General features: G+C 42.2%; 4 protein-coding genes across 6 annotated transcripts in view; 2 read left to right on the forward strand and 2 right to left on the reverse strand.

Moving 5' to 3' along the window:
• Positions 1–7,326, forward strand: part of Pkg21D (Protein kinase, cGMP-dependent at 21D) — a 37,489-nt gene extending 30,163 nt beyond the window's left edge. Inside the window, exons 1-5 of one of the 2 annotated variants that reach the window (XM_002052831.4) lie at positions 807–1,093; positions 4,290–4,666; positions 5,072–6,517; positions 6,590–6,775; positions 6,833–7,326. In XM_002052831.4, the coding sequence (XP_002052867.1) occupies positions 956–1,093; positions 4,290–4,666; positions 5,072–6,517; positions 6,590–6,775; positions 6,833–6,995 (2,310 nt within the window). In that variant the 5' untranslated portion in view covers positions 807–955 and the 3' untranslated portion in view covers positions 6,996–7,326. Of the gene's footprint in view, positions 1–806; positions 1,094–4,289; positions 4,667–5,071; positions 6,518–6,589; positions 6,776–6,832 lie in introns of those variants that run through there. The other variant, XM_032438179.2, reaches the window with a different exon arrangement.
• Positions 1–25,355, forward strand: part of ds (dachsous cadherin-related 1) — a 221,045-nt gene that overhangs the window by 30,227 nt on the left and 165,463 nt on the right. The window lies entirely within an intron of this gene.
• On the reverse strand, positions 7,509–9,519 carry LOC6628366 (xylulose kinase). The gene has a single exon (XM_002052830.3). It carries the CDS (start codon positions 9,326–9,328, stop codon positions 7,586–7,588), a length of 1,743 nt encoding a protein of 580 aa, XP_002052866.1. The 5' UTR covers positions 9,329–9,519; the 3' UTR covers positions 7,509–7,585.
• Positions 9,579–11,074, reverse strand: Gr21a (Gustatory receptor 21a). Its single transcript, XM_002052829.3, has one exon. The coding sequence runs from the start codon at positions 11,054–11,056 to the stop codon at positions 9,719–9,721; it is 1,338 nt and encodes a 445-aa protein (XP_002052865.1). The 5' UTR covers positions 11,057–11,074; the 3' UTR covers positions 9,579–9,718.

Consider the following 25,355-nt stretch of genomic DNA (forward strand, 5'->3'; position numbering starts at 1 on the left):
TTCTTGTTTTTATTGTGCTGATTATTGTTCCTATACCCTGTTCGCTTTAAAAATCCGCTGACACAAGGAGGAACTTAAAGTTGGGCTCTAATATTAACAGATTTAGGGGCATTAAATGTAGCATTATATGTAAAACTGAATTTTATTCCGATTAATCGATAACACACAGAGTTTCACCACATCGATTAATATCCAATTTTTTCAAAGATAAATCGTAGATTTTTAAAAATTGGTTCAAATAGCCTTTTTGTACTCGAAAAACAGGTCAGCAATGATTGGGTGATTCAGTTATGGTTACAGGGTATCTTACAGTCGAGCAGTTTTGTTCTGATTTGTAATAATACTATTGTCTGCTTTTATCTATTATAATACCTTATAGTCTTGATTAAAATAGCCTTAGAACAGTATGTGAAACCATCGATAGTATCGATTGTATTGCTTATCGACTATCGAAATATCTACAGCTTGCTGGATAGAGCTCTTATTCATCAATGAGTAATATTAATTCATTTACTCAACGCTCATATTCACAGTACCTTTAAAGTTCAAACCTGGTTACAGGGCATTTTCAAGTCGAGCATTCCTAAGCTTGCTATTATTATCAGTTTATTAGTAGGCAAGTTAATTTGGATTCGCCCAACCCCTTTAGTTATCTCTCTGTAACTATCTTTAACTGATAGCGTTCGCTCAGATCTCTTGGTTTCGCACATTTGCACACGCTCTTCATGGCGCTCTCTTTCGCCCGTTCTCTTGGCAAATCACACATACGCCGCGTCGATCGGCCAATGAATTTGGCAGTCAACAGCCGGCAGTCGTTGTCGAGACGCATGCGAAAGCAATACGAGTCGGATAGCTAATAGATAGATACACTCGTGCATGGCTGCCTGAATGGGACATCCAGCTGTTAATTGGGATTTAATATCGAACGATACGTTGATTACAGACAGCAGCTGACATGGTCGATACAATCGATGATCGGGAACGAGATGCGATCGTCAGCATTCTGAAAAGTGAGGTGCACGCGCTGAAGGAGCAGCTGCGCGAAAAGGAGAACGAGCTGATCAAATTGCATCGGGAAATACACAAGTTGAAGGTGAGAGACGATGGTGCGAAAGCCGGCCAGGAAACTTAATAGAACGAACAAGGGAAAAGACTGAGACACGACGTATTATTAGAGAACTATGGAATTAATCAGATAGAAAGGTCGAATCACTGGAGAACTAGGGCACTCGGATTCGGGAATTAAACTAGCTGGAAAAGTTAGCGCGGCATAAAATCGCTAGGGTACTACTACTACGGAACTAGCTGAGGGATATATTAAACTAGGGAAAAAAAAGCTGTAGATGCGAGTATGACAGACAGAACTACTAGAAAACTATGAAAGAACTAAAAAGGATCTTAAAGGGAACTACTTGGGAGCTACTAGTGAATCACTAAGGAGCTACTAAAGAACAAACAGGCAACTAATAAAGAACTGATTGAACACTAAGTGGCAGCTAGAGAGGTTCTAACAGAGAATTTGAGGGAATAATAGGGGAGCGCTTAGAAGGGAATTTAGAAATAACTATATTTAATTCTAGGAAATGAAAACAGAATTACTAGGAAATAACTAGACAAATAGTTAAAAATATGCGACTTGTTGAAGCAATCAATTCGTTAACAACAAATTAGACATTAGGAAATACATAAACACACGATGAGAACTGGGTAACCAGGGAACTAATACTAAACTACTAGGAAACCAATACGGCCCGCAAAGGCAGCATTAGTATTAGGGATTGACTTGATAGATAAGAGCTATTTTCAGCAAAGTGTAAATAAGCGGAAAATATAATAAGCTTGCATTGAGTTAGCGGCGAGAAGCACTTTTCGAACTAATAGAAAACTTGAATGAATCAACCAACGAACGAGACTTTGGCAACAACTACAGGATAAAGAAATCAGGGCAATAAAAATTGAACTCATAAAGTTGCAGCGACAAAAGCTAAAAGCGAAGAACCACTTACAAAGAATATATAGAAAGCTATTCAGAAAACTACTTGGGTTGGCCAACTGGCTGGAGAACTACTTCAGTCTAGGTCACCTGGAGAAGCGCTGCCCTTTCCAAAAGGGGGCAGATGTCCCCAGTCATTGTGCATCGTTTGTTTGTTTTGTTTGCCGTTTGTATTGTTTGTTTATTGTTGTCGCGCCGCAGATAACGGCACGGTAACACCAGCAGCAACAATTGTTTTTTTTTCTCTCTTGTTTTCGACTAATTTGTATACGCTTTGTGGCGTACAGATACAGAAAAGTATCTGAAAGTGTGCTCGCACACTCTCATATCATCAATTGCGTCGCCAGTCGTTATCTCAAGCACGGCAGCAGCCGCAGCTAAGCACCAGATATTAGATACTATCTAATAGACAGCAGACAACATTAGATATTATGTAGATACCCCTGCCCTATGGCCTTGCAACAGTCCGGTGATATCTAGTCTAGCAGCTTGTGGCTATCATTCAGTTGGGTTCTATTCTGGGTACGAGAGAGAATAGACTCTCGACTGCGCTGGGTATTACAATTCATAAGTAAAATATGTAACGTCTTGAAGTAGAGAATTATAGGCCAATGAGGTATACAAATGTATGGCTGCTCAGTACTCACAACTATGTAAATTTAGTACCTCAATTTTGAGGCTATTTTTTAGAGTTTTAGGACTCTATATATATATATTTATTTATTCGTCACGCTCTGACTTCGTTAGTCTTTAAACGTCGGACTGACAAGCGAGAGGTCGCCGGTTCAAATCAAGCAAATATGGTTTTCTCTATATATTTGGGTTGTTAGCTATTCAAAGTAAACAAAACAATAATAATGATAACTAAATAATAAGTAGTTAAAGTTATTCTTTTGTTCTGGTTGTTTTGTCAACTATTCTTTCTATTGAGATGGGCGAAGTGTCGCGACATTATGCACAAAGTTGGGGGTTCAACCAGCTCAAAAAAAGTAAACATTTTTTATTACTTATATTCGTTTGACGAGGACAAGAACACGTAATTTCTTCGAGTCTCAGATTTGTTTAAGTTTAATTAATGAAAATTGACTCTGACGAAAGGGTATTTCTACTTCGGCCTCACTAAAATGGCGGTTCCTTCTTGTTAATTTTGTACTTGAACAGCATTTGGCATTGCTCATCGTAGCTGCCGGCTTGTGTTAGTGTGCGTGTGTATTTGAATTGTAAAGCGTTTTATTGAGCTAAGCGATTAGCACTTCTTCGTGAGATTTCCATGCCGCCGTCGCGCAAAGAGCAAAAGTTGCGCGCTTAGCTCGCAGAGAGACCACAGTCGGATACAGATACAGATACAGAGATACAGCTGGAGATGAAGATACAGATACAGATATATTTGTGGGATTTGCTGCTGTGTGCTGCTAATTGCCGGATCACCATCGGCTTTAGCTTTGACTGCGTATGCGAGTCCGACTTCAGCTGGAAGTCGCGTCGTGCGTTTACCTCCCTCCCCCCGCAGTCGGCCCTCTCTCATTCGCCGAGCTGTCTGTTTGTTTGGTGTAAATAAATACCATGCTATATTCCATAATTTCGACGGACGCCAGCACGCGCACTCCAGAAGAGAATAAAGCAAATGCCACAAAAATGAACAAAATAATAAAATATAAAAATAGTTCAAATGCACTGGACAAGCGTGCGCGACTATAAGATGCCCTGTAAGCAGCCGATCAGGGTCGCATACCCATTGGAACAATTTGTGAATATTCTCGTGACGACTTAGGTCGGTTTTCGAACTCGGATCTTCGTTGTTAAGGAGACAATCAATTATAAGAAGACGCGGCTTAAGCAATATACCTCTTGTTCCCTATTATTTCGAGGGTATACAGACAATTTTTGAATTGCTAATTTTTATGTAAATAATTTGTAGAACAGAAATGTGTGTGTTTAGCCAAGGGAATGCCGGGGTGTCGCGACTTTTGGCTTATCTAGTTTTTCGGCTATATATATACGAGCCGTGTTCAGATTTTGGCAGTCTTATCTTTACGCCTTTTTTCGTTTTGGTGTCAATTTTTGCATGCTATTTACGCGCCGTGTAAGATAAGATGACGCACAAAATAACGGTTGGCCCAATTTAGGCGAAGGTCGTACCCCGCCCTCCCCACTTGATGGCATGGGCAGGGTCATTGGCTGTTGGCTGGAAATTGAGTCTCAGCTGCATCACATGTGTCGCTAATTGAACGCTCAATTGGCTGTCGAATTGATTAATCGACGCCTTTCAATTGTCATTCCGTTTGATTCCATGCAGAGTGTGCTGCAGCAAACCACCAACAATCATGTGAGCTTGTCCAGCCAGCATCAACAGCCACCGGAACAGTGTGACGTGGTCAGCAGCAGTCGAGAGCAGGAGCATGTATGCAGCGCCTGCGGTCTGGCGAGACCGGTCGCCAGCACAGAGCTCGAACCGCAGGCGCTAAGCCAGGACTCAGCAACAGCAGCAACAACAGGAACACCAACAACAGCAGCGGGAAATGCATTACAAACGGATGTGGCGGCGTCTGTGGAGCTGCGTCCAAAGCCGCTGCTGGCGGCTATAAAAAAACAGGGTGTATCCGCTGAAAGCTCTGTGCAGTCCAAACAGCAATCCTACAGCGCAACCATACCTAAATATGACAAGGATTTCAGGTGAGCCGACCTTTAGTCAACTACTGAGGGCTGTAGCCATGGATCAGCACAGGTTTAGGTTAAGGTTCAAGTCCGCCCAACAGGTACCCGAAAAAAACATTAAATTAGGTAAGGGCAGTCGAACTCGACTCACTTAGAAGCTGCCGGAGTACAAAGGAAAAATATATGAAGGACTTGGCTTCACACGGCTGAAGTCTAAATGCCATTGGGACTTTGCCTGACGTCCAAAAGGAAATAGTTTCACGAAAAGGACGTCTAGTTATGCATAGAGCCGGACAGGTGGCAAAGAGCTTTGATGCCGTCTTAATAAGCCGCAGGAGTCCAGCGACATGGTTGCAATGTCTAATAATGTCTCAGACTAATTGCCGACACGTTACGTTCAATAAAAACCTTCACCTCTTGCAGCGCCAAGCAGCAGATCAAGGATGCCATCATGGATAATGATTTTCTGAAGAATATTGATGCCTCACAGGTGCGCGAACTGGTGGACTCGATGTACTCGAAGAGCATTGATGCGGGCGAGTTTGTCATTCGTGAGGGTGAGGTGGGCGCTCATCTATATGTATCCGCGGCGGGTGAATTTGCTGTCATGCAGCAGGGCAAAGTGCTGGACAAGATGGGGCCGGGCAAGGCGTTCGGTGAGCTGGCCATACTCTACAATTGCACACGCACCGCCTCCATACGGGTGGTGAGCGAGGCGGCGCGTGTCTGGGTGCTGGATCGGCGCGTCTTTCAGCAGATTATGATGCGCACCGGACTGCAGCGCATTGAGAATAGCGTGAATTTCCTGAAGTCGGTGCCGCTTTTGCGTAATCTCAGCGACCAACTGCTGGCCAAGATAGCCGATGTTCTGGAATTGGAGTTCTATGCAGCGGGCACTTATATCATACGCCAGGGCACTGCGGGCGACAGCTTCTTTCTCATCTCGCAGGGCAATGTTCGGGTTACGCAGAAGTTGACGCCCGCTGCGCTGGAGGAAACAGAGCTGCGCACCTTAAGCCGCGGGGATTACTTTGGAGAACAGGCGCTCATCAATGAGGATAAGCGTACGGCGAATATCATAGCCCTGGCGCCGGGCGTGGAGTGTCTCAGCTTGGATAGGGATTCGTTTAAGCGCCTAATTGGGGATCTGTGCGAGCTCAAGGAGAAGGACTACGGAGACGAGGATCGCATGCTGGCCATGAAACAGGCTCAGGCTCAACATGAGGAGGCATTTGGTGCGCAGGCGCAACAGGAGTATCCGGATCTAAAGCTAACTGACCTGGAGGTGGTCAGCACGCTGGGCATTGGAGGTTTTGGACGTGTCGAGCTGGTGAAGGCGCATCATCAGGGCCGTGAGGATATATTCGCGCTGAAATGCCTGAAGAAGCGGCACATTGTGGACACCAAGCAGGAGGATCACATCTATAGCGAGCGCAGTATTATGCTCAGCTCCAATTCCCCCTTCATCTGTCGTCTCTATCGCACCTTCCGGGACGAGAAATATGTGTATATGCTGCTGGAGGCATGCATGGGCGGCGAAATCTGGACCATGCTGCGCGATCACGGCTCCTTTGAGGATAATGCGGCACAGTTTATCATTGGCTGCGTTTTGCAAGCCTTTGAGTATCTGCACGCACGTGGCATACTCTATCGGGATCTGAAGCCCGAGAATCTGATGCTGGATGAGCGCGGTTATGTGAAGCTGGTGGATTTTGGCTTTGCCAAGTATATTGGCAATAGCGCCAAAACGTGGACGTTCTGTGGCACACCGGAGTATGTGGCGCCGGAAATCATACTGAACAAGGGACACGATCGCGCCGTGGACTATTGGGCACTGGGCATACTCATTCACGAACTGCTCAATGGCGCGTAAGTCTGGCAGGGAAAGTGCCATTGAGCTACCTATTCCAGTTAATAGATCCTTTATTATTTCCCCAACAGTCCACCCTTTACCGCTCCCGATCCCATGCAGACGTACAATCTCATCCTTAGAGGCATTGATATGATCACCTTTCCCAAGCACATCTCACGCTGGGCCGTGCAGCTAATTAAGCGCTTGTGTCGGGATGTACCCTCCGAGCGTCTGGGCTATCAAACTGGCGGCATACAGGACATCAAGAAGCACAAGTGAGTGTGGATCTACATCCAGCTGGGCTTCGTATTTACTTTGCTGCTACTGTTTAGATGGTTTCTGGGCTTCGATTGGGATGGCCTTGCCAGTCAGCTGCTGATACCGCCCTTTGTGCGACCCATCGCTCATCCCACGGACGTGCGTTACTTTGATCGTTTTCCCTGTGATCCCAGCGAGCCGCCGGATGAGCTCTCCGGCTGGGATGCGGACTTTTAGCTTTATAGTGAACAGAGATGCGGTTGATATTGTGAAAATACATGCGACAGGAGGCAGTTGCGACTCCATAAAGTATACAGATTCCGGATCAGGACAACGAGCTCAGGTTTTTTTTTAGACATGCCTGTCTGTTCGCCCGTCGTTAACAGCTAGTGTTACGAGATCTGTGTAGTCCAGTTTTTTTCAGATATTTGATAACTCGCCTTGCATATCGATAAATGTCGAGTAAAGGTCTATGTATTCTGAGCATATATCGGTTGTTATGAGAGCTAGACTCGCAAAAATTGGTATTTAGGCTCTACTATAATAAAAACAGATTAGAATATCTTCACTCTTGATAACTTGCCTTACTTATCCTATGTAGACATAGGTCATCAAATCTCATCCGATTTTCAGAAGAATTGGGTTTTTGTTAATAGTTCGACGTCGACATCAAGTTTGCATCTTAATGTGGCAACATTATTCTTGTTCAATATTCATAGGAAAATGGTGCCCTCAAATAGACAAGGGTCTAAATTTAACTTTATTTATTTGACTTTGGACTTATTGCAATAACTAGATTTGAATAGGTGAAATTTATGTGAGCTCCTTTAAAGAGGCCGGAGTGAGTTGTCGTCGCTGTATTTAATGCGGCTCTCGTCGATGGATTTGCTGGCAGCCAGTAGTTGGCACATCCGCATGCAGCGCTGGATCATTGGATCGTAGATGGCATTGCAGCCAGGCGTTGGCTCAGCCACCAGCTTCAGATTGTCCGGAGTGCGTTGGAAAAACTCAGCGTAGCTGAGTTGCGGCTGCCTGCCACGGCGTATTTTACATCTGCGGCAATTGCAGTTGACCTCACGATACTGATAGAAGGCATAGCGAGCACGATAGGCAGCACCTAGAACGCTCGCCTCCGACGTTTCCTCCAGCCGGTAGACGGATGCATTGAAGATATCGGCAACTATTTGCAATATGCTATCATTCCTGGAGCAATCGTTCGTGACAATGATTTTGGTCTCCGGACAGAAGCTCACGCCCATGCTGGCGGCAACGCCACGATGATGCAACAACTGACCCTCGATGACGGCGCGAGCCTCAAATCTGGGCTCTGGGAATCGCTCGCGTCCGTGCAGCGCCTCCTCCGATAGCTCGTTAATGTTGTTATCCCAGCGCAGTGAGCCACACGCCTCCGGTATATACTCCATCTCATCGAAATGTATGGCAATGTGGCCCGCATTGCCTTTGGGCGTGGCGGCTAACATCTCATTGAAGACGGACCACTTGCCTTGGGCCACCTCCTGGCAGATGCGTTCACGCACCGCGCTGCCATTGCGAAAGAAAAATGAGCCCATGTATTCATCGGGCATCGTCGGATGGCACAAGACATTGCCCTCGTGCACTAGGGGCTGATCCTTAAAGTGCATGATGATGCGGTCCGATTTGGACAATGACAAAATCAAAAAACATCTCTGATCCTTCAGGCTGGATAGCATGCTGGCACTGATCAGCGTGGCGGCAACGATCATGCAGTCGGGTCGAAAATTCCAACGATTCACATGGTAATTGGCAATCCGTCCTTGCAGCCGATTTGTGGCAATTGGCTGCATTAGACGTGATTCCAAATTAGGCGCACATGCCTCCAGGCACTCGGGCGACCAGACTTTATTGCCTATATCCAAGAGACACATCTTCGAGCCATCGGTGTAATCAATGGACGCTATGTTTCCAATGAGCAGCGATGCCAGAAAGCTGCTCATTAGCGAAATGCGTACGGTTTGCTCATATTTCTCCGGATAGTCCTCATAGATTTTACGGATTTCGGGGCCCGTCATGCGCACCGAGGCCCTGGAGCCCGTTATTTTTTGTATTTCAATGGAGCCGACTAGATCCTCCATGGCGATGCACTGTTTCTCAAGCGAGTCGTTCATCCAATACAGCGTGGGCAAGGCAAATGCCGTTTCTTTAAGCTGTTCGTGTAGGCGCATTTTTGGATTAAGGCCACAGAGCGCACGAAAACCGGCAAGGGACCAGTATATGGCGCCATGATGATGCGTTCCACAACTAATAGCGGCCACCGAATGCAAATCTGCGCCCCTCGTTGCCAGACAATTGAACAGCATGTCCAGCGCCTTGATATACATGACCGGATTTATTTGATATTCGTTCGGCTCTGAGCCAACATTGACACCATCTATAGTTTTGTACTCGGGCAGATCCACATCGTAGCGCACCACGGCGCTGTATGTTATCTGGAGTTCGGCATTTAGCAGCAACGCCTCAATCTTCTCCCTGTCCATGTGGATGCCCAAGTAAGTGTTGCCACTGTAGTCGTGTACAGGTCTGTGGCACATTACGCTTCACCTATTGGGCCGAATCAAACAAAATGGACTTAACTAGAAAATTTTATATCGAATATACGAACAAAAGGAATTGTGAGGTTGCGCTTGCTTCGATTGTTGCTCTTCACTCTCCTAACCCTCCGTATTGCACATACTTCCTCCTGTTGCCCACGCTTGGATAGGTGAGGCGACGGCGCTTCCTTTGATTCATTTGGGCAATATTATATATATTTTCCTATATTATAAAGCTTTGACACTCTTTATTAAGCTACCTTTTTATTATCTGAAAACTATTTTAGCAGTTTTACAAATCAATATGCCTATTTCTGGTATCTATTGCTTTTTTTGAGTGTACCCATAGAAAGTGTTCCAAGCTCTTCGATTAGTTGTCGAGATAATCTGTTAAGCAATGTTTGATCTGCGCTGTTCCGTGATCTTGAACTGAAGCAGCACAACCAAATAGGTGGCCATAAAGGATATGTTTGTGGTGATTAACTCGCGATTGATGTTCGCAAAGCCATCGAGATTCATGGTGGGCGGATTCTTGCTGATGGCAACCAGCAGCATGTCCACCTCCTTCTGCGTGGCGGTATCAACGGCTGTCAGATTGATGTTGAGCAACTTGGTCTGAAAGTCGAGGCCTACCTTACGCGAGGCAAAGTGCGCCTCATTGCAGAAGATGAACAGCCAGCACATGCAGTAAAACACAATGACAAAGAGACCCACCTCCTTGTAGGTGGCGCCATGATCGATAATTTCGCTGATGCTGCCATAGGCGGCGATGATGCTGGTAAAGAAAATGACCAGACAATACATGCCATACATATTGGAATAGGCGCGACCCAGCTGCTGCATCATATGGCTGAGATCCACCCACAGATGTCGATACTCTGTCAGTTTCTGGGCAGGCTTATCGCCTCGTATCGTCGCCTGTAGTGCATCCGACAAGGCACGACTGGCCGTGCCAAAGGCATTGCAATTCACATACCACAAGCTGCAAAAACAATTCAACATGGCTATAATGGGATAATAGGCGAACGTGTACCATAGGCTAAAGTCCGGCTGTAGAAAATACTGCGAAAGATTTATGGCGATGCTCAGCAGCCAGGAGGAGGTGCACAGCACATAGGTCACCGTATACAGATTTGGGAACACAATCGTTGAGCCTGTCGTCTTGAAGAACTTGTACTGATAGTTGGTCCACATATTTTTAAAGATGGCCACCTGCGGTCCATGACGCCAGCTGGCGATGGGCAGCAGAAAGTTTGTGAAGAGCAGACTGATAAATATGACATTATAGATGGCCTCATCGAAACGCTTGTCCGGACTGGTTATGAATTTTTTCACACGCTCGCGCAGCACCAGCACCACAATTGTCGTCTGGATGGCGTAAATGAACATGGCCCACATGGCCTGCTTGGATGTCCAGGTGTAGCCAGTTCTTGGCATGTTCTTCACCGGTGGATTACGTATCAAAGGCATTACGCCCATGATCTGGAACAGCACCAGCAGACTTTTGGTGGCACGATAGAATGCATCATGTTTGTCCAGCTCGAACGGATCATCCACGGTATCCGGTTTGCGTACATAGCCATCCTCGATGGTTGTGCCGCCCGCCAGCATCTTGAGCTTCTCACGATAGCGCAGCTCATCCTCCAGAAACTGGCGTTGATTGGGATTCAGCATGGGCGCCACCTTGCCCGGTGGCGTTAAACCGCGGCTCACAGCCCAGAAGGACATGACGTGCACAATAGACCGAGCCTGAAGCGGAGCGGCCACAATTCTTGCGTTGCCTTTTATATGGTCGCTTCTGCTATTGACTTTTGATTGAAAAGCAAACAAAAGTGCGAATATGCCGCCCACGGGGCGTGTCGCTATTTGCTTGCTGTCCATTAAATATGACCCGGTATATAGATATATATATATATATATATATATATATATATATATATATATAAATACATCTGTATATGTGCCTGGGGCGGGGTTTGTTGTGGTCATTAGATGAGACGCGACCCTGGCCAGCGCGGTCTGCGCCTGCACTCAAAAAAATTTTCCCCAATATATTGCCATAAAATTAAAATAATTTCTTGAAATAGTTCCTATTTTTTCTCAATTTAAAATATATTCAACATTTTTTTTAACGTCTTGGAAAATATGTGTTACTTCTTAGTAGCATAATTTGTAATTATCTAAATACTTATATCTTCTGCTTAAAACAAAATTAGTTCTATGTATATATTTTTAAAAGCTTTATCTCTTAAGACTTTTTTTGTGCTTTTTTAAAAGCTACGATTTGTTTTAAATATTATTTTTCTAAATTCAAGGGCGATTTTATTAATGTACGTCTGATTTCAGGCTATTTATTTTTTTCTGAGTGTGCCCAGTGCACGTTTTGCTGACAAAGAGCCGAACGGGTACCCAGTCGGGGGGAGGACATGGTGTGAATAATGCCTCGCCTCTGCGACCCTCTGTCTGTGTGTGTGTGTGTGTGTGTTTGTGTTTGGGCCGAGACAGAAGGTACGTAGAATGCGCTTAATTTGCCGGAAATGAAAGTTTAACGATGTGTAAATGCTTACGAATGCCCGATAGAGGCTCGCACTAATGACCAATAAAAATTGTGCCGCCGCTGACCCAATGAATGTAGTTTCGCCCCGTCGTATGACCTTCCTCTCTCTCTCTCTCTTTCTGTCTCTCTGTTTGTTGTGTTCCTGACTTTTGATCCATTTCTGCCTGACTTATCGAAGGCCAAAGTCAACTTCAGGCCTGCTCAAGACTTAAGCTAAAGTGTATTGAAGCAGCAGCAGCAGGAGCAACAAAAGCAGCTAGCTCAGAGTTAACACTGTGCCTGACTCTGGCAGCAACTCAACATACACACCACAACACACCACAACACACACACACACACACTTTGCACACACTCTATGCACAGTCAGCAACATTTGAAATGTGTTTAAAATAGACTTTGCTCAAGTCCAAGCACTTCAAAGGCAGCATTTAATTTTTCGGGCGCCTGGCCAACTGTTGCCTGCTTTTTGGCGTTTTAGTCACTTGCATTGGGTATGAACATTTTCTCATTAAATGCGTTACGTGAGCAGTGCAAAAAAAAAAAAAATTATTTAAGCATACAAACGTTTTGAATCCAAAATTCGAGTCCCATATTCTATAAACTAAAATAAACTTATGTCGAAGGATGTAAGAAACCAGCTTCACGCTGGTTCAAATCGTCAATCGATTAAGCGTTTTGCAGCCCTGATTAAAGTACATTTTCGAGGTCTGTTATAAAGTAAATTTAATTTTGTTTAAGTCGATAAGCTGGTGTCATGGTGTCATGTATAGGATGTGCATATATATATTCTCATTAATCTAAAGCTTTACCTCAGGAGGTTCTTTAGTCCAACTGCTTTCAGCTGATTTTGGCCTCGAAACGGGGTATCTTACCTTTGGGCGCTTTCGACTACAATTTCCTCTCCTGTCTCTCTTGTTTGCATTGCATCTCTTATTCTAATATTTCTGCTTCTTCATACTGTTGCTGCTTCTGTTGTTGTAGTTGTTGTCGTCTGTGCTATTTTCATTGCAATAGTTTGGCAAACTCTGCTTTCGTTTAATGCGAAAACTTTTGAGAACTAACGACGAGCAGCACCAAATAAATAAAGTGTTTAGCTTGTTTTTTATGGCAGGATGTGCAGGATAAACATTTTGTGTGACATAATTGCAGCGAAGTTGGCCGGAAGATGTGCACAAATTTAAAGCATACCAAAAAAAAAAAAAACCCTGACCAAACTTTAAGCCAAAGCGCTGCCAACTTGATTGCAATTGGAGATGCCGCGTGTGGAATTATTATTAATATTCAACAAATTTTAATACTAAATATGAATTTAAAAACAAAAAAAAAAAAAAAAAAAACAATTACTTTCCAATGTTGTTTATAAACTTTAGCGAATATTTGTTGTACGATATTATTCTTTATCAATTTATTAAGACAAAAAGTCTCTTTACCCCAATTCGACTCGATTTTGTATGAGCAGAATAAAATGTCAGTTAAAGGTAAAATAAGTCAGCTTCCATTCTAAGAGAAGATATATCTGGCTATTTTTCATCCATTTCGGAGAATGTCAGAGTAGGCAATCCAAAATGTTAAAGAGGTGTATTAAGAATTGTGGAGAATTCCTGCAGCTGTTTTCCTGAAGTTTCGTACATGCACATATTTCAGTGTCATCTTTATAACGATCGGACAGTAAATACCGAAGTTATTCACGACTAAATTCTTTAAAAAGTAAAGTAAGAAAAAGAAGCATTCGGCCTTTGTGTTAGTGTGTGCTCATGTGTGTTGTTGTGCATATTTGTGAGAACGTTAGTATGCTATATTTAAGGAATTTCAGAGCTGTGTACACAGGGCATCTCGTAGTCGGCTACGCTAGCTAATCGTGATCAATTTACCATTTTTGTTTAGCAATATATTTTGCTGTTGCATTATTATTTGCTTATTTGATTTAATGTACATTTGTGAAATTTGATTTGTGAACACAAGCCCCGAATATTTCGACTCGTGCCTGTTCGTGTCACGCGGCCAGCTCTATGCCCAGGTCCTGGCAACAGCAGATTGTCTGTGAATTTGCGCTGCGTTTCTGTCTTTGCGTTGAGCCTTGCCATCTCGTGCTGCTGTTGTTGTTGCTGTTGCTGTTGGCGAGTTAGCTTCAACTTCAAGGCCTTCTTCGTTGCCTGTGTACGTGCCACATTCGTAGTCTGGCTGCCACATGAACGACTGTCACATCTACTGCCAGCTGCCATGGCCGCCAGCTGTCAACTGGAGCTGATCATTGCGTTGTGCAGCGAACAAATTACATTTCGATTTCCGTTTTCCTCTCTCTCTCTCTCTTTCGCTCTCTCCCCTTCTGTAACTTCCTCTACACCCGCACGTCCTGTTCGAAGTGCATTATGCAACTGTCTCTGCCGCAATCGCTTGAAATCCGTCCGGAAAATGTGTTCAGCATTCGATTTTTGCACGGGCACAGAAAAACTTTTATTAATATGTATAAGGCAAGCATGGGATTTGAGATTAGCTTCCAGTGGTGGGCGGAGTGGGTGGTTGAGCCAGCTACAGCCCCTACACAAGTAATTGAATATAGATTTTTTTATATTCATAGCAAATTCTATGAATACATGTGCTTGCACAAATTTGCCTGATAATAAATTATAATAACAAATTATATACATCTACCAACAAGTTGAAGTTTAAAATTCTGCGTCATTTAGAATTGTTGAGTGAAATATAAATTGCAAATGGAACTGTTGACGCAAGCGTTTAGCTTCGAAATGACCTCGAACAGGACTAGTTCAAAGCTGTGCCCAGCGTCGAAAGGTCATGAGTTTAATTCCCAAAGGCAGCATTCATCCAGGGACAGGACAAACTTGCTAACAAAGGTCACCGCTGAGCTTGAGAGTCGCCTTGGTCAGCCAAGAAGCTAATCAATTTAAAAAATATACATCTATATACATATATATATATTATAATCGAGCCACAAACCAAAAGGTTTTTGATTTTGGCAGGCCCGGGCTTCCAACTTTGAACCTAATCTTTGCAGGCGCGCTGGTTCGAACCTAGTAGAAAGTTTGTATTTATATAACATCTTTTAGTTGTGCAAAAAACTAACAAGAAATGTTAAATTCAAGTCTTGTCGGTTTTCAAAGTGAATTTTGCACTTGACACGAACTTTGCGCAATTTTCACAATTTACAACCAGTTGTTGCTTTGACTATTGGCTATTTATCTGGCAGTTAGACAAACAAAACGCATACCCACAACCAAACTTGAATACAAAAACTCTCAAATGTAATCATGATATTGAAGTGAATATATGTTTTGTCTATTGTCATTATTGATTCCAGTCGTGTGGCTTTTGGTTGTGGCCAATCACAAAATTGTCCTAGCTGAGGGCTGGAGGAACCGGATGCACTTTATGTGCTTCCAATGTAAAATATATATAAATTATAATTTAATTTTGTTATGCCATTTAAATTGCACGCACACAAGGGCAAATACGTAGACAAGCACACACACACACACAGACAGAGAGTGGAGCACTCTAGTTGCAAAAGCATAATGCAATTAAATATTAATCATACGCACTGTGGGACCCTGCACATAGGGCAGCAAAGGCCAGCATATTGGTTAACTGCCTACCGGCTTCCAATTGGGATATTGGCAAATTAGCAAATTGAACATACATCAATTGACTAATTAGTGTTAAAAGCAAGTGCCTCCCTGTGAGTTTGTTTGTGTGTGTGTGTGCGTGTGTGCGTGTGCTTGTGTATGTGTGCGTGCAACATAGCACTCGCTTCAAGACCGGAAATAAATGCATTTGCTCACATATGCATATGTTTTGCCTGGCATTTGGTGCAAGAATTTACCAAACTAATTTCCTTATTTGACATATGCGGGTCATCTGCCCATACGGGCGCCCTAAATCCCAGCCAGATGCGATTCCGATTCCGATTTGCAAATGAAAATTTAATTTGCACTTCGCATTCGCAGCGCTTCAATGCGAGCCGCACAATTGCAATTAAAATGCTTGAAACAAATCGCTTTTAATTTGTATACCCTTTGCCATGGGCGTTGTTATAACTGGGTCACGAATGTGCAATGCATAACAAGGTTAACTTTTTTTTAGGCCTTAAAGTTTAAACAGTTTTAATGCGATTAACTAGGTTAATTTAGCTGGATTTTTCTGCTTGTAGCCATGACACGGTATCTAGACCGAACTTGATTAGAATCAACTGCAGATTAATCAGACTAACTCATATAGTTCTATAGGAGCTTAAAAAAAGTGTTTATATAAAAAAGTAGGTTGACTTTCAAGATATTCTAATCAAACTCTTTAATAGCAAACTTGGCAAATAAAATACCCAATTTTTAATACTAATTTGTGTATTTATATTAGACTTTTAGCTTTTAATTTGTGTTTGTTTTATATTCTGAACGCATTGTTAAAAATGGTATAATGTATTTACTATCCTATGTTTTAAGAGCTTGAATCAACAAACTTCGCATAGCTTCTGGAATTTAAAATTCAGATTATTCAAAACTAATCAAGTTTTCATTTTAGAGCCAACTTCCGACTAGAGCCTCTTACTTGCGATGTAGTCAATACTGAGGCAGCCACAACCTACAAAATAAATCAAGAAACAAAGAAATAAATCAATAAATAAGTGACACAAACAAATAAATAAATAGGCGAATACAAAATTAAGCAAATAAATAAATGCTTGGGTGTCAAATCCGTTTTGTTCTATTCACAGATCCCTAACACCTTAAGTCATACATATGTCTACAAGGGTATTCAATGCTCGCCGGTTTTTCTTGCATTATTATTTTTTATGGTATTTAACATTCCGAATTTCAACAATTTGCTCTGCAATATAATCCACGCTTCAATGCGCTGACTCGCTCATTCGGCGAATACGTAATAATTTTTGCCTGGGCTTAGCCGCTTGGCAAAGATCTTCAAATTTAATTAAAAACGCTCTGCATATTTTTCCATTGATTTTAATTTTTAATTTTTTTTTTCGCTTTTTTTTTTTAGCTATTGTGCGTGGCACAATGCGCTTTCTATTGATATTCGCTTGAGTGAAACGCAGCCCCGATTGCTATGGCGAACAGCTGGATGAGCTGCTGGCAACTGGCTTCAATTATTTGATGCGGGTGATTTTGTTGTGCCTCAATTGGCATTTGAATCAGCCGCATTGATAAGTAGATACGTCCCTGACGACTGCCATTCTACTTGGTTACCATCCATCTTTCCGTTTATTGACGCTGTGCAATTTCCTTAGCCCCAGCTCTCAACTCTCAGTTCTCAGCGTGTCCTTTGTGGGCTGCTTTTTATAATTTCTAGGATATACAAATGCCAGTGCATCAATTAGTAAAGCAAACGCAGCCAGTCAGTTGGCAAAGATAAAAAGCAAACTGCATTTTATTAGCCAGCGATGTACCTAGTTATTTTTTGCTCCTGCAACTGCTCCAGCTACTTCTGCTTCCTATTTAAAGAGTCTAGCTTTAGTTTGTTTTTTATCTTTCGGCCAACAGTTGGCGTCGCATTGGGCGCACAAAAGACATAAATGAAGTGTCGCCATTGTGCTTGCCGTGGGTGCCATGCAAATGCTAGCTGCATTAAGGGATTTTTCGGGCATAAATGTGCCGAGCAGTGCTGCCAACTCTTGAGCAGGCAGAACAAAAAGCTGGCTTTTTGTGCCAAAGAAAGCTAAAGAAAAGTGCTAAAAAGCATAAGCTTTGTTTCCAGAGAGAAGAGTGAGATTTTGCGTCTGTTCGGTTCGAGCTGGTGCTTGAAAAAATATTTAGAAAATTTATTATTTATTTATTAGTTGTTCCTATTGGCAAATGAACATCATGACCAATATAAATTGACATCCCTGAGTTATTTATTTATGTGATCCAATAATTTTTTTTACCGAAATATTATTATATGACAAAATATAACTATTTATCGTTAAGTTAAATCGCTTTCTTTTCAAAAGTTCAAGCCCCAACCACTTCTAAAACAATATTCAATATAAATAGCTTATTAACACTTTTTCCTCTCAGTCATTACAAAAATAATTCCTGCTCTCTAGAAATTTTTAAAATAGCCAAGCTTTGCAACACTGATACTGATTTCCGCAAATCCCTTCCATGCTTTTCCATTTGCATTGCCATTCGCAGCTATCTTTATCTTTATTTTTAGTATCATGCTTTTATTGACTTGACGCATTTAACTTTTAATTTCGCAAGGTGCTCGAAAGGCGAAAAAGGTGTCACAAAACCAAATCCTTAAGAAGCCGGCGAATCAAATGGGCGGTTGGGGGCGAGGGCAGAGTGTGGGCTGCTGCACAAAACTTTCGCTGTTGAAAGTGGAAACAACCCGAAGCGCTTTAAATACTCTTTGCATAGCCGTGGCTTGTAACACCTTTTTAACCTCGTTTCGTTGGCGTCAAATCATTTTTACGGCGAGCTGGCGCTTTTTCGAATATAGCCAGCCATAGAATGTAGTTCCTTGTAAATATGACGAGGCAGCGGCGGGGGTATGAGCTGTTTTTTTTTTCGGGGGAGGGCTGTGTGGGCTTGGCTTTTGTCAGCCAACGTGGCGTATACTTAATGGCAGCTGCATGCATTCACTTCTGTCAGCATAATGGGCACAACAAGCTGAGCAGCGTGCAATATTTATGATTATTATACCCTGTACTCATAAAAATATGTTCAATGGGTAGCTTTAAAATGTGCAGATATGCGCGATATATATTTGAGATATTATGAAGCATTGCATGTGCAAATATTTCACAATGTGCAAATATTTCAAACACTTCCAGTTCTTCTCAGGAAAGATCTACATATCGTATATCTATAACTTACAAAGCTTCTTTATACTTGATTCATTTCAGATTCACGTATTTCAGTGTTCAGGGAAGCTATGTTTTTTTTCAGGTTTAAATTGTTTATTAGGCAATCCAATTCACTTAGTGAGTGAGAAAACAATTTTATGTTTGTTCGGCTGCAAACTGATACTCTACTTATCAAATTAAATGATATGTGTTCCAATACTTTGCGGCATTGCGCGTGAAAAATATGTGGAACACTGGGAAATCGTATTGTCAGTTAAATATATAGACAGATTTGATAGATAGATATGATTGTTAAAATTACAGAATAACTGCTAGTCGAGTATTCTCCCCTAAAATTATTGTGATTATTTTTTGAAAGGGGAAAACAGCTTCGATCGTGTGCGCTGCATTTCACTTGACAGTTATTTGACGTTTGTTTTTTGCTGGTGCTCCTTTTATTGTTGTTGTTGTTGTTGTTGTCAGGATGTGCCGTTGAGGCCAAACTATGTTGTGGCAGCCGCTTCAATGTAAAATGCTTGCTTGTCGCCTTTTTTATTTCCAATTTGTGTGTGTAGCTTGTGAAGCTCTGCAACAGCTGAAGATGAGCAGCAAACTATGTGCGAGCAGTTTGCTGCATCCTGCTTCCTGCATCCTGTCCCAGCAATGTTCCTGTTCGAGATGGCCAACTAATTCGTATACTATATGGGGGTAATATGATTTTACTGCCACTTGCCACACACTGACATGCACCCTGCCCGCTGTAGACCCCCCTCATTTTGCCTTTGGCGCTACTCCTTTTTAACAGATTACTCTTGCTGCTTTAGTATTTTCTGCTGGAGCAGCTTTCATGTTTGTAAAGCGCGAGTTTATCCAGCACAAACGAAGCACACACTCACACACATCCATGTGTGTATATTTCACTAACCAATTTGCGCTTTGCGCTCGACGTGATTTACAATTCCCAAGCGAGCTGTTGCCTCGCTCGCCGAACCGGCTTAATAGCCCCAGCCAAGCCAAGAGGAACAGCTGAAGTACTGGCTGTAGAGGAAGTAAAACGCAGCTTGGCATTCGCTTGCAGCGCATGCAAATCAATTGAACATTTGGCTCCCTGCGCTAAGCTCAGGGGCGTAGCCAGGAGCATGGTTTAGGGGTTAATAGACAAAAAACAATCGCTTAACAGCACTGCAAATAAAAAATAATGAACAGTGCTGTAAAACGTTTTGCAGTGGCTGCACTTGATGCCTGAGACAATTTATAGTAATTCTTAGCGCTGTTATCGATACTTTTAAGTGTTATTTTTTATGATGTTCTACATTGGTCTCTTGTAAAATTGGAATATGCAAAATTGAAAAGACAATCAATAGTGAGCCAGAACAATATTATCGAACATTTTTACTTAATTTTGGACGTTTGTTAATTATAATTGTTAAAAAATTCAATGCTATCGATTTATCGATCTAGATTAATTGGGTTTTTCAGCTATCGAAATTAAGAATTGATCAGGTTCCACAAGCGAGCTCTATTCGATAAGTGTTATCGGAAATTAATTTTTGGCTTTTCTTCTCTACCTTCATTTGGCACAACGCCCATGCTAGTATTCTGTTGTTCTCCTCCCACTTCTCCTGCAAGTCCAGTCAGTTAGCCGCCTCTGGCAATGCTCCAGACCAACCGCTGACTGTGATGAGGACGACTTTGTGTATGGCATTGGCTGCATTTCATGTGCCACCGCATTCGTCTTTAGCCCAACTCTTCCGCCCCTGACCGCGCTCCTGCATTCTTGTAGCCATTTGAGACTGCAACTTAACTCAACAGCTGCCCGTTTGTCACAAATTTAGTGGAAGCAGCAAGCTACAGCTGCTGATGTGTCGCCAGCTGCTGTTTCAAATGGCGTGCAGTTTGTAAAACACGAGCGGCAGATGGGGGGTCGGGAATGCGACACTCACTTACAGCGGCATCCATCTGTTTGTGCGGGGCGCTAGCAGGTAAAGGGTAGTGTGGGAAATGGTTTTGGGATTTGCGCTCGAGTGGTTTAACATAAAGAAACTGCTACAGCAAGTGTTGCATACTTTGCGGCATACAGACTTGCCTCAAATGCATCTCTTGAACACGAGCAAGCACGAGCATCCATGTTACTAATCTACTACATCGATAACTATCGATGCCTATATTAAACATTCACTTAATGATGAACTTAGAATACAAGAATAACTCCAATTGTTAACTGTAGCTTTGTAAAAGGAAGAAAAGAGATAGAGCGGTGAGGAGACAAATGAAGAGGGGGAGTTAGAAAGATAAAAAAGACAGCAAAAGTAAAACACAGAGATAGCAATAGAGGAGTGAGTCCAAAGAGAGTCGGAGACTTTAAGCTGAAGAGTGGGAGTCTTTCGTGTATAAAAAGGGGAAGAGCGAGAGAGTAAGAGAGAGAGAGAGAGAGAGAGAGAGAGAGAGAGAGAGAGAGAGAGAGAGAGAGAGATACACAGATAAAAACACAGAGAGAGAGGGAGTTAGAAGAAGAAAAAACAGTTAAGGGGAAAGACATATTATAGACAGAAAGAAAGAAGTGAAGCTGGGCGAAGGAAATTAATGATAAACTTTGAATCCTAAAAGAGGCACCGAGAAAGGTAGATGTAAGGAAATATTTGGAAAAGAGATACCAAAAGAAATAAAAGAGATTACAAGAGAAATTAGATGGAAAGTCTGAAAATGTTTTAAAGAAATAACCAACATGTATGTGGCCATCGCAAAGTGCAGTCCAGCAGCCAAGCAGAGAGACAGAGCCACAAAAAAAGAGATACTGAGAAGAGACGAAAGTGAGAGGCATTTCGCATAATTTAAGGCTTTGGGCAGATCTAGTGCGAAAAGCAAAGCATTAGTCATAGCAGCACTTCGGGCTTTGAGCTGCCTTTGTGTATAACAAATTGAGAGGCTCTGAACTGTTGCAGTGCACACATCATAAATCATCTTTGGACCAGAGAACTTGCAGCTTTTGGTAAACGCCTAATTATCGCTTGAGGACTGACCGAATATGAACGAACGCAAAGAACTAATCAGCATTGGGTTGATTGAGTTTGCGGGAGGGATGTGCCTCAAGCCGCAGCTCGTGGCCCGCCCCCAGAACCAGCCATAGACAAAATATGATGAGCAAAAAATGTTGAGGGAAGCGGCAACAGGATTATCTCCTTGTCCTTGATAAAAGTTGCGTCAATGTTGGGCTGTGTGGTGGGCTGGGCCTGGGCCTGGAGCTGAGCCTGGTTGCGAAGCTGCTTTTAGTCCGGCTCTCATCTCGTTGGCTCAATTATTTTTGCCTTATTTATTTTTTGGGCTGATTTGTGTGTTTGTCTGGCAATTGGCATTAAAGCCGCCTCAACGAAAATCTGTTTAAAGTTGGCACCCAAAAAGAAAAGGAAAAAAAAAAACAAAATAAATATGTAACGCGCCAGTCAAAATTTGATTTTAATTGAATTTCTCATTTTCAAGAGAGGCTGGCGGAGGGCTCGCGGCGAGTTCTGATGTGCTCTGGCAAATTCAATTTGTCGCTAAATGAGCTAAATGCGATTAAATTTTGGCACAGACAGCCGCTATTATAAGCGGGCACGAAAGCTCACAACATGTCAACTAACAGACAAAAAGGACTTGTGCTTCAAGTGAACTAATATGTGTGTGTGCATGTGAGTGTGGGTGTGTGTGTAACATATGCCGGCCGCTAGGATAGTAGGGCCCCATCATCTTAAGTTAAATCAATAGTAGCCGCAATTTCAGTTGATTGTTCGACCATTTAAACGGCCAACAAATGAGAAAAAAATACCCTGCAAAAACAAACAAAAAAAAAAAACCATCAAAAGCCAAACTCAGAAAACGACCATTTCCACATTTATCCCTCCGAAACCCTGCTAACTGATGATGATGATTTGCATGCAGCATGAGAAATGAGAAATGACCGGACAAACTTTACGAGACAAGACAACAAGTTGTACGTCTCGAACTTTTTTGCCAATTCTCTGGGACTGAGACAAAGCACAGAGAAAGTCTTGGAGCCGCTTTGTGGGTTCGGGGCTTGCGGGCATTCAAGCTGCCGCAGCTGCGGTCAGAGAGCCAAAGAGTTAATAAAAAGTTGTCTTGTCGCCACGCGCACAGTTTTTGTTCTTCTCTCAATATATCCTGTAGGTATTTCCGCTCGTAAGGTTTGTTGTATAAGCCAAGCTGACGGAATCTTGAGTTATATATCATTTTGATCAGCACGAACACAAGGCCGTTCTTATACTAGGTGACCTCTTTGCATCGCTTTTGTATTTTCTATTAGATAACATGAATTAACATCTAGTCAAACTCTTTTTTTATTTTGGAAAATAAGACGTTTCACTGTGAAGTTGGATCTCAGTATCCCCCCGAGGATAGATTTACGACTTTAAGGCATTAAGAATCGGGTTCGGCTGGGAGATACGTTTGTGAAAGTTCCCAAAACACAAGACTTCTGCCATTTTTCTATATGCTGGTGGGCCTGGCTAGACCTTAAGCTCGGTGTCACCTGGAATATTCATAGCTTGAATATATTATTGAGTTTCAACTATTTTTCATTTAGAATAAAATATTGAGCATCAGCTCTTTTTCCTTATTACTAATCAATAATCGAAAAACCGAAGAATGTTTTTAACTCAAAACAAAAATGTCTATAGGGTAGCTCATAGCCGAGCAACCACGCATAGATATTTCAGGCATGTTTTCTGAGGAGGAGCTTGGGCAAATGCAGCGTCAGCGATTCTATTGCTTCAGCTGTTGTAGTACATCCCGTTCATACTAGAGCCATATATAGGGGCCTGAATAGGGGGCGTTTGAATTTGGAGGCGGGGCGTGGTCGTTGGCACGCGACGCTTTTTATCTTGCGGTATTCGCTTGTGCTTTATTTGCATACAATTTGCCCGTTTATGGCCATCAAGAGCCCGTCGCTGCTTTTGGTTTTGCGGTTGCTGTTTACTTTTGGATGCTGTATGTAAACACCCCCACACACACACCCACACACACACCCACAAGCATATATACATATTATATTTGTTATTTGTATTTATTGATTTCCAAGTGAAAACATTATTGAGGTCGGCAAATTGCCAAATGTGGAGGAGAAGTTGTACATTGCGTATACGCAATGTCGGGCACAACAAAAGGACTTCATTATTATTGGCTGCACTGTGGGTGTGTGTGTGCGTGTGTGTGCGTGTTTGTGATACACTGACAGGATGGCAGCCTATGACCTGGCAAACTGATTAAATTGAATTTCATATGCAAAAGGTGAAACTCAATCAAGAAAACATAAAGGCAGCGCCTGCATATGCTCAATGCTGCCTTCAACCTGTGCCTGTATTAGTAACCAGGGCCACGGGCTTACCTATGCATGTGTCTGCGTGTGTGTGTGTGTGTGTGTGTGTGTGTGTGTGTGGCTGCCGCTTTAACTGCCCGGATTAAGCAAAGCCCATGCTCGGCTTTGCGGCTTTGTGTATTACAACACTGATACATCTGTCCCGCTCCCGCCCCTTTTTCCGCATCCGTATCCGTTTTCCCAGGCTTTTCCTACCGACAACGTGTGCAACCTTTGAGGTTGAAATTAATAGCAAAATGTAAATTAAAAGCCCTTCGTCCAAAGGTGCCATAAGCGCGTGCCTCGTAATGGACTTTGAAATATGCCAAATTCATACACTCCCACGCACACACACACACGTTAAAAATTTTGGCTTGATTTCCAGATAATTAAACAGAAATGGAAAATATGAAATATTACCTTGATTTGGAAATAAAATCATTGTTTTATGGCCAGAACGTTGCTTGTCAAAATCGACTTTCTGCTAGAAATTCGACTATCGAAGTGAAATGCAACTAAATTGAAATTTCTATGCACTTGCGGAGCCTATTGTATTATTTTACTTTTGTTTTCATTATTAAAGCATAAAACGAAAACACAATAGGGGATATATGACAGCAAAAATTATAGATAAATATATCTATTTGATCTAAACGATGAGTTAAGTCTATTGTTGGCTAGGCAACAAAATAGTTTTCAATCAATTCGGCATGCTGAAGATTTAATAGCTTGGCTGACATTTGCATTTTGCAGATATATAAGAAAAGTGAAGCTTGTAAATGCTGAGTTTGATTAAAATATCTTTAAAAACAGAATATGTTGCCATAAAAAAACATAGTTTACGCGCGATCGCTCCTATATTTTATAGTTTTCCGATGTTGACAAGATTTTGTATACGATTGTGAGCATTGTGAGTCTTATAAAGTTTTGTCAGTTTGGTCAGAATATTTAGATAAACAAAAAAGTTTATGTACTGCTATATTAAGTCGGCTGATGATGCTACCCTTGAATATAGTACTTTACTGCTATGCTTCACAAATTTTATGACAAAATTATGCTACTCTTTTCAAGGGTATACCAACTAAATATTGCACCTAAATTTAAAATATGAAAAAAAATTGGATCATCAAAACTTTGCAAATGTATGACAAAGCCAGGCTACAACCAAAACCTGGGCTCATCACATATTAAACAGCTTCTCAAACCGAATCTTAACGTTTGAAACAATCAATTATCATTGTGTTTCGCAACCTTGATTTAAACCAAAGCAGCCAATTACGAGAACTATTTCGAATGCATGAGAGAAATCTTTACAACA

The sequence above is a fragment of the Drosophila virilis genome, chromosome 4 (genome assembly GCF_030788295.1).
Source record: "Drosophila virilis strain 15010-1051.87 chromosome 4, Dvir_AGI_RSII-ME, whole genome shotgun sequence".
NCBI lineage: Eukaryota > Metazoa > Arthropoda > Insecta > Diptera > Drosophilidae > Drosophila > Drosophila virilis.